Genomic DNA, 10,119 nt, shown 5'->3' on the forward strand with positions numbered 1-10,119 from the left:
CTGGTTCTTAGTTGATTCCATTTCTCAATCTACTTCTCTTCTTCTGTGGACAGTCAGTTGATGGCACTGTCTCTGTCCCAGCTCCTTTAATTTCGTTGAAGCACTTTGTTCCTCTAGGCTAATGTCGTCTCAAGCTTTGCGTTCCACTGCAAGCAATGAGAACCGGCGGGCTCACCGCACTACCGCTGAGCAGGTTCTCGATCCTGTTGATCAGGATGACCTACGGCTAGAACAAGTGCACAAGCGATATCCCGAATGCAGTTCGGACAGTTATTATGATTTGCGTCCGGTGTTCTTGCGGGATGGTGTACCTTCAACCACCTCTTGTCAAGACGCAGGTCATGCTGTTAATCTTGTCTCGACTGCCGAACATATCAATACTCTTCCGTCTGATGATGCACATCTAAATTTGCAACTTGTCAAGCAAAACCTGGATGGCATGCTCACACGTGGCTTCATTGCCCCTACTTCTTCAGTGTTGGCTTCTCCGATTCTTTGTCCTCGGGAACCAGGCAGTGTACGATCTTCTGTTGATTTACGGGCGGTCAACTACCTTATTTTATAAGCTGTTCATTTGGTCCCGCATCAACCAGTCGTTACAACTTGCCACATCTGAACGGGGGTTTCCAGAAAGCCATGTCTACCAGCTATGCACCTTTTGGCTTGCAGCAATGATGTTGCCAACTCCCAGATTACTTTGAGTTACAACATGGTACCTGAGTGTATAAAGTGTTGTTGTTGAGTTTACTCACACACCTGCCATTGTGCCAAAGCATGTTATTGAGTTCTTGTGGGATTTCTTGGACAGTTTATGTCTGTTTTTAGACCTCTGTGTCTGTATTTCTTGGCCTTTGTCTTGCCTAATTGTTTTGACTCCTGTTGGGTCTATTTATATGATATCAGCAGCTAGTGTCTGTTCTTTGCTGAGCTCGTTGGTTCTACGAACAGCTCGTGTCTGTTCTTTGGGTTGACACCTCTTAATGCCTCTTCCTTGTGACACCGTGTGTCCATCGGCGACTGCTTTTTTTGTGTCTCTTCTTTGACCACTATGGTGCTTGCGTTTGACCCCTGCTGGGTTATAATTGCCGACAGCTCGTGTCTGTCCGGGTATTGATAGTTTATATCTACTCGCTTTGCTGACAGCCCGTGTCTGTCTGGGTATTGACAGTTGCTGTCTACTCGCTTTGTTAACAGCTCGCTTCTGTCCCACTTCTTGACAGTTATGTCTAGTCTTCGTGCCACAGTTGTGTCTAATGCGTTAGGCCACTGTTCGGACTATTTTCTTTCGGCTGTTGTTGTGTCTACTTACGACCACTATACGTCTACTTCTTGTGACATGTTCTGTGTCCTCTACTTTGGACAGCTCTCTTGCCTGTTACTTTCTTCGACTCTGTTACGTCTACTTGCGACTACTCTATGTCTCCTTTCTGCGACCTCTTTGTGTCTTCACTTGGGCCTACTCTCTGCCTCTCTCTTTTGGACAATATCTTGTTGTTTTTCTTCTCGTTAAAAGAAACACGATGTCCCTCTTCGAAGTCCTGCCTATGGTGGTGCAGGCCAGTCTTGTATCTTGTGCTGAAATACTGCCAAGTTTGACAAGCTGACTTTACCAATTTCTTGTTTTCCCCTTTCACCAATACTCTTTACGGATCCTGCACGTCTTTGTTTCCATGCTGTCTGTTGTCATATACCAATTACCCGATCGATGATGAGTCCCCATTACACATGTTAGTCTATTCTCCCACAACCGGAATCGTGTTCGTTTACATCCATCGAACCATGTCCCAGGGGGTTCTTAGCTATTGTGGAGGCGATTATGTCGCGGCGATTGATGATTGTGCCAACTGAGTAGCCACTCTGGTGTACACTTGTTACCAGAACTTGGTAGTTCTCAGGGGACCTTCTGCATCTTGCAGGCAACAGATTTATGGGCTATGGAACTGAGCGATTGTTGTTTGTTATAACCTACAGGCCTGGCTCTTACTTCTATGACCAATGCCATAACTAGGGAGGACAACAAGGTTGAAAAACCTTTGCCTTTGCGGGTACTGAGCTGCGTTCTCAACTTATTCCCACTTAAGATCCTTGGTGCTGCCCCTCGGTTGATGAGGTTGCCTTTCGTTATTCCCATTCTTTTTTACCTTCCTCTTGTCTGTGGACACGAGGCCCTTACGAAGTTGTCGTTGCACTTCAAGGCCTTGTTTTATGTTGATCAGATGTACAAGCTTTCATGCTAGGGATTCCGTTGATCCCCTATACGTCACGATGTTGTTGGTGCATCGAGATCTACAATTCTTGCCTGCGGAGTCATGCTGTGTCTAGACCCGTATGGTTGGCTTATTCCTTCTGTTCCGATTCTGCAAAGCCCGGTGGACTTCCGTGTCCCTAGATGCCCGGCTTCCTTTTGCGAATTCTCCGACTTGATTCTAGTCTAGGATGTGGCGATCTTAGTACTGCTGTGGAAATCAGTCATTTAAAAGGAGCATACTGTCATGAATAGCCATTCTTGCCATTGCCATTGCATAGGGTTATGCCTGGCACCTTACCCCGCTTCCGTTGTGTCACGCTAATGTTCCAAGGACGTATGATGATACGGTTATACCACTTGGTGGTCTGTGTAACCTTGAGGTGTCACTCCGGTTTATCTACTCGGGTGTGGCCGGCTTGCACACTATAGATCATCGCTATTAGGTAACTCGGTACTCTGCAGTTGATGCAGCTTATTCTGAGTTGACTGCTATTCTCGTTCCTTTTGTGTCAACAGCGTTTGAGCGTGGGGCCCACACCTGTTAGGCCGATATCGCTGTAACGCGACATATCGTTGCCTGGGTGTCTTGAGGGATTTTCAGTTCTGCTGCTGCCGTGTTGGTTTATCTCGTGAACTAACATCCGGTTTGATAGTAGCGTCTGGTAACGTTGAGTTACGTATGTCCCCACTTTCGGTTATCTGTGATTTGGTTCTAGCTTGGGAAGATCTCTGTTGTCAGAATCTGCAACGCCTTAAATAGCGTTGCCTTCTGCCCTGTGTGATCAGGTTAACTCTTGCTCCCCAAGCTTAACAATCACATACACCCCTTTTGCCATTCTTCTTTGTATACTAGTTTATAGTATCACTTCTTCGATAGTACCTTCTTCTTTAGTACTATATCTTTAATTATCACTTGTTTCTTGATAGCCTTCATTGCATCAGTACCTTCTGTCGTCTTCGTTACCTCAGTGTTCCTGTGATTGTTTATTCCCTTCCGTGTGTTATAAGATCAATTAGTTGAGTGTGCCTCTTTACCTCAAACCGACCATACGACCTAGAGAGTTCTATCCTCTCCTCCCGGCCGTATATCCGCGCAGGCCTGACTGTCCACCTCTGGAACCTATCATTGTCCTGAGTCGTTGGCTTTCTAGAACCCTAATGGTTTCCTTGGGCCCTATCCGTAATAATATCCGTTGATCAACTCACGATCTACACAGACCAACCTGTGCCATAAGCGCATCTTCATAGGTCGCCGACCTTCGGCGTTGTGGAAAAGAAGAGTGGGGTAGGTCTCATGCATAACCCTTAGCATGAGCAGTGTCAGGATAGCTATTCATGACAGTCGCCGACCTTCGGCGTTGTGGAAAAGAAGAGTGGGGTAGGTCTCATGCATAACCCTTAGCATGAGCAGTGTCAGGATAGCTATTCATGACACCGGTGTCGTTCAGCAAGCCCTGCTCGAAGTACGCCACGACGAGGTTCTGGGCTTCTACCGTCATACGCGCAAAAAGGTACGCGTATTGCTTGCGGTGGTCACCGATTGACTCGCTGTCCAGTGCAAGCTTGGAGCGGGCACTCAGGGCCCAGACGCGGTAGGCAGAGCGTTGGCCGGAAAACAAGGCGATATCCGGGAGGGCACGCTTCCTCGGTTCGAGGTTTCTTTCCGTAGTTGCAACGGGCACGGGAGCAGCGGGGACAGCAGTGGGGACAGGGGACGCAGGGACGACGGCGGGAGCGGAAGTAGCGGTGGCAGCACGGGCAAAAGCTTGGAGATCGGCGATGGCCTGATCTCGTTTTTGTTGGCCACTGTTGAACTCGTCGCGCAATTGTTGTTGCGCGTGGTCGTGCTTCTCGTTGAGCTGCTGGATGGCTTGCAGCAGATCTTGAAGCGACGGGGCCGCCGGGGCTGGAACAGGGACAGTAGGATCGGACATGGCTGTCGGAGGAGGCTCAGAGTCGAAGAAGACGGTGTTGTTGGAAGTGGTGTCAGAGTCGGGGTCGGTGGTAGGTGCACAGTAGGGCATGTGACGGTGGAACAAAAGAGGAACAGAGAGAAACGATGTACAGGTGGCGGGTGGTAACGAGGAAAAGGTACGAAGACAGGGTAAAAGAAACGAGGACAGTGTAAACAAGGGTAGATCTGTTTCTATTGTAAGGCTTTACGGTCTAAAGGAGAACGCTTTTAGAACAGCAGAAATAAATTAAGAAACAGATAAAGAGAAAAGACTAATGTACAAGAAAACGGGCGGAAACAACACTATCTATATACGCGCGGTAGAGGTATGACGCGTACCCTTGACAACGACGGTGTGCACACGGGTTTGGCAGGCGGTGAGTAACGGCGGTGTGCAAGGCGGTGTGGACGGCGGTGTAAACGGCGGTGAGGGCGGAGCCTGAGCCTACCTCGATCCATAGATCGTTACAGGAGTGGATGGCCAACATTTCCTTATCGTGGATAGGATAGTTGACTTCCGCTGGGCTGAGCTTTCGCGAGAAGTAAGCAACAGGACGCCAAAGAGAATCAGCACCTTGCTGTCTGAGGGAACCTCCCAGGGCCCAGCCGGAAGCATCGGCTTCAACGATGGTGGGGAGGTATTACGGATAGGGCCCAAGGAAACCATTAGGGTTCTAGAAAGCCAACGACTCAGGACAATGATAGGTTCCAGAGGTGGACAGTCAGGCCTGCGCGGATATACGGCCGGGAGGAGAGGATAGAACTCTCTAGGTCGTATGGTCGGTTTGAGGTAAAGAGGCACACTCAACTAATTGATCTTATAACACACGGAAGGGAATAAACAATCACAGGAACACTGAGGTAACGAAGACGACAGAAGGTACTGATGCAATGAAGGCTATCAAGAAACAAGTGATAATTAAAGATATAGTACTAAAGAAGAAGGTACTATCGAAGAAGTGATACTATAAACTAGTATACAAAGAAGAATGGCAAAAGGGGTGTATGTGATTGTTAAGCTTGGGGAGCAAGAGTTAACCTGATCACACAGGGCAGAAGGCAACGCTATTTAAGGCGTTGCAGATTCTGACAACAGAGATCTTCCCAAGCTAGAACCAAATCACAGATAACCGAAAGTGGGGACATACGTAACTCAACGTTACCAGACGCTACTATCAAACCGGATGTTAGTTCACGAGATAAACCAACACGGCAGCAGCAGAACTGAAAATCCCTCAAGACACCCAGGCAACGATATGTCGCGTTACAGCGATATCGGCCTAACAGGTGTGGGCCCCACGCTCAAACGCTGTTGACACAAAAGGAACGAGAATAGCAGTCAACTCAGAATAAGCTGCATCAACTGCAGAGTACCGAGTTACCTAATAGCGATGATCTATAGTGTGCAAGCCGGCCACACCCGAGTAGATAAACCGGAGTGACACCTCAAGGTTACACAGACCACCAAGTGGTATAACCGTATCATCATACGTCCTTGGAACATTAGCGTGACACAACGGAAGCGGGGTAAGGTGCCAGGCATAACCCTATGCAATGGCAATGGCAAGAATGGCTATTCATGACAGTATGCTCCTTTTAAATGACTGATTTCCACAGCAGTACTAAGATCGCCACATCCTAGACTAGAATCAAGTCGGAGAATTCGCAAAAGGAAGCCGGGCATCTAGGGACACGGAAGTCCACCGGGCTTTGCAGAATCGGAACAGAAGGAATAAGCCAACCATACGGGTCTAGACACAGCATGACTCCGCAGGCAAGAATTGTAGATCTCGATGCACCAACAACATCGTGACGTATAGGGGATCAACGGAATCCCTAGCATGAAAGCTTGTACATCTGATCAACATAAAACAAGGCCTTGAAGTGCAACGACAACTTCGTAAGGGCCTCGTGTCCACAGACAAGAGGAAGGTAAAAAAGAATGGGAATAACGAAAGGCAACCTCATCAACCGAGGGGCAGCACCAAGGATCTTAAGTGGGAATAAGTTGAGAACGCAGCTCAGTACCCGCAAAGGCAAAGGTTTTTCAACCTTGTTGTCCTCCCTAGTTATGGCATTGGTCATAGAAGTAAGAGCCAGGCCTGTAGGTTATAACAAACAACAATCGCTCAGTTCCATAGCCCATAAATCTGTTGCCTGCAAGATGCAGAAGGTCCCCTGAGAACTACCAAGTTCTGGTAACAAGTGTACACCAGAGTGGCTACTCAGTTGGCACAATCATCAATCGCCGCGACATAATCGCCTCCACAATAGCTAAGAACCCCCTGGGACATGGTTCGATGGATGTAAACGAACACGATTCCGGTTGTGGGAGAATAGACTAACATGTGTAATGGGGACTCATCATCGATCGGGTAATTGGTATATGACAACAGACAGCATGGAAACAAAGACGTGCAGGATCCGTAAAGAGTATTGGTGAAAGGGGAAAACAAGAAATTGGTAAAGTCAGCTTGTCAAACTTGGCAGTATTTCAGCACAAGATACAAGACTGGCCTGCACCACCATAGGCAGGACTTCGAAGAGGGACATCGTGTTTCTTTTAACGAGAAGAAAAACAACAAGATATTGTCCAAAAGAGAGAGGCAGAGAGTAGGCCCAAGTGAAGACACAAAGAGGTCGCAGAAAGGAGACATAGAGTAGTCGCAAGTAGACGTAACAGAGTCGAAGAAAGTAACAGGCAAGAGAGCTGTCCAAAGTAGAGGACACAGAACATGTCACAAGAAGTAGACGTATAGTGGTCGTAAGTAGACACAACAACAGCCGAAAGAAAATAGTCCGAACAGTGGCCTAACGCATTAGACACAACTGTGGCACGAAGACTAGACATAACTGTCAAGAAGTGGGACAGAAGCGAGCTGTTAACAAAGCGAGTAGACAGCAACTGTCAATACCCAGACAGACACGGGCTGTCAGCAAAGCGAGTAGATATAAACTATCAATACCCGGACAGACACGAGCTGTCGGCAATTATAACCCAGCAGGGGTCAAACGCAAGCACCATAGTGGTCAAAGAAGAGACACAAAAAAAGCAGTCGCCGATGGACACACGGTGTCACAAGGAAGAGGCATTAAGAGGTGTCAACCCAAAGAACAGACACGAGCTGTTCGTAGAACCAACGAGCTCAGCAAAGAACAGACACTAGCTGCTGATATCATATAAATAGACCCAACAGGAGTCAAAACAATTAGGCAAGACAAAGGCCAAGAAATACAGACACAGAGGTCTAAAAACAGACATAAACTGTCCAAGAAATCCCACAAGAACTCAATAACATGCTTTGGCACAATGGCAGGTGTGTGAGTAAACTCAACAACAACACTTTATACACTCAGGTACCATGTTGTAACTCAAAGTAATCTGGGAGTTGGCAACATCATTGCTGCAAGCCAAAAGGTGCATAGCTGGTAGACATGGCTTTCTGGAAACCCCCGTTCAGATGTGGCAAGTTGTAACGACTGGTTGATGCGGGACCAAATGAACAGCTTATAAAATAAGGTAGTTGACCGCCCGTAAATCAACAGAAGATCGTACACTGCCTGGTTCCCGAGGACAAAGAATCGGAGAAGCCAACACTGAAGAAGTAGGGGCAATGAAGCCACGTGTGAGCATGCCATCCAGGTTTTGCTTGACAAGTTGCAAATTTAGATGTGCATCATCAGACGGAAGAGTATTGATATGTTCGGCAGTCGAGACAAGATTAACAGCATGACCTGCGTCTTGACAAGAGGTGGTTGAAGGTACACCATCCCGCAAGAACACCGGACGCAAATCATAATAACTGTCCGAACTGCATTCGGGATATCGCTTGTGCACTTGTTCTAGCCGTAGGTCATCCTGATCAACAGGATCGAGAACCTGCTCAGCGGTAGTGCGGTGAGCCCGCCGGTTCTCATTGCTTGCAGTGGAACGCAAAGCTTGAGACGACATTAGCCTAGAGGAACAAAGTGCTTCAACGAAATTAAAGGAGCTGGGACAGAGACAGTGCCATCAACTGACTGTCCACAGAAGAAGAGAAGTAGATTGAGAAATGGAATCAACTAAGAACCAGAAAGAGCCGAGTTATGACTAGCGGACGAAGAAGGTTGTGTAACAACAGCAGCGCTAGTATGATCATAGGAAGACGGGATATCGGCCGTAGTCGAGAGCCGGAACGAAAAGAAGAATAAGGTGTGCTAAAGAATAACAAAGAGTTGGAAGAATGTGTGAGTCTTTAAATGAAGCTTAACAAAATATTACGGATAGGGCCCAAGGAAACCATTAGGGTTCTAGAAAGCCAACGACTCAGGACAATGATAGGTTCCAGAGGTGGACAGTCAGGCCTGCGCGGATATACGGCCGGGAGGAGAGGATAGAACTCTCTAGGTCGTATGGTCGGTTTGAGGTAAAGAGGCACACTCAACTAATTGATCTTATAACACACGGAAGGGAATAAACAATCACAGGAACACTGAGGTAACGAAGACGACAGAAGGTACTGATGCAATGAAGGCTATCAAGAAACAAGTGATAATTAAAGATATAGTACTAAAGAAGAAGGTACTATCGAAGAAGTGATACTATAAACTAGTATACAAAGAAGAATGGCAAAAGGGGTGTATGTGATTGTTAAGCTTGGGGAGCAAGAGTTAACCTGATCACACAGGGCAGAAGGCAACGCTATTTAAGGCGTTGCAGATTCTGACAACAGAGATCTTCCCAAGCTAGAACCAAATCACAGATAACCGAAAGTGGGGACATACGTAACTCAACGTTACCAGACGCTACTATCAAACCGGATGTTAGTTCACGAGATAAACCAACACGGCAGCAGCAGAACTGAAAATCCCTCAAGACACCCAGGCAACGATATGTCGCGTTACAGCGATATCGGCCTAACAGGTGTGGGCCCCACGCTCAAACGCTGTTGACACAAAAGGAACGAGAATAGCAGTCAACTCAGAATAAGCTGCATCAACTGCAGAGTACCGAGTTACCTAATAGCGATGATCTATAGTGTGCAAGCCGGCCACACCCGAGTAGATAAACCGGAGTGACACCTCAAGGTTACACAGACCACCAAGTGGTATAACCGTATCATCATACGTCCTTGGAACATTAGCGTGACACAACGGAAGCGGGGTAAGGTGCCAGGCATAACCCTATGCAATGGCAATGGCAAGAATGGCTATTCATGACAGATATGAGGTTGTCGTGGGATGTGCTGAGCACGGGTGCTCTGATAGACGTTGTTCTGCTGCTGCGGAGTTTTCTTGTTGCAATTGCCATTGCGTGCTTAGGTGGGGGTTGTTATCTGGTTCGATTGTTACGAACCTGTTACGTCTTGTTTACACGAGACTTATCTTTTGTTCGTAGTTAGATGTTGATTGTTTCTAGCTTGGGAAGACAGAGTTTTGTCAGGAGCGCCGACAACATAAATATCGTCGTCTCCTGCCCTGAGTTGATCAGGTTTACTCTTGTTCTCCAAGCTTAACAATCACATGCACTTGCTTACCTTCTTCTTCTTCTTTATACCATTCTGTTCTTGCTTTCTTTGCAGTTCAACCTTTCTTCTTCTTTGAAGTGTGTGATTGTTCCTCCTCCTTCCTCTTTGTGCCGCTCTATTCTCAGAATAGCCATCTAAGTTGTGTGTTGCCTCTTCATCTCAACCGACCATACGTCTTAGCACTCTGTCTAACTGACGTCTTCCTCCACAGGCCCGACTGTCCACCTCAGGAACCTATCATTGTCCCGAGTCGTTGGCTGTACCCGGAACCCTAATCCTTTCTTCGGGCCCTATCCGTAATATTTTGTTAAGCTTCATTTGAAGACCCGACGCTATTACAACTTTGGCTCTCTTTGGCACTTTTTTCTCTCCTCATTTATTTTTCCCTCTCTATTACGTTTCAACTCGCA

The 10,119-nt window shown here is 47.2% G+C and overlaps 1 protein-coding gene across 1 annotated transcript; it reads right to left on the reverse strand.

Moving 5' to 3' along the window:
* Positions 1–3,633: 3,633 nt before the first annotated feature.
* BROUX77_002682 (uncharacterized protein) lies at positions 3,634–4,272 on the reverse strand (the record flags this gene model as incomplete). The annotated part of the gene is made up of 1 exon (XM_073747249.1): positions 3,634–4,272. The coding sequence occupies one exon, from the start codon at positions 4,270–4,272 to the stop codon at positions 3,634–3,636; it is 639 nt and encodes a 212-aa protein (XP_073607764.1).
* Between the last annotated feature and the right edge of the window lie 5,847 nt (positions 4,273–10,119).

The sequence above is a fragment of the Berkeleyomyces rouxiae genome (genome assembly GCF_048999995.1).
Source record: "Berkeleyomyces rouxiae strain 22BRR77 chromosome Unknown BrBRR77_ptg000002l, whole genome shotgun sequence".
Classification (NCBI taxonomy): Eukaryota; Fungi; Ascomycota; class Sordariomycetes; order Microascales; family Ceratocystidaceae; genus Berkeleyomyces; species Berkeleyomyces rouxiae.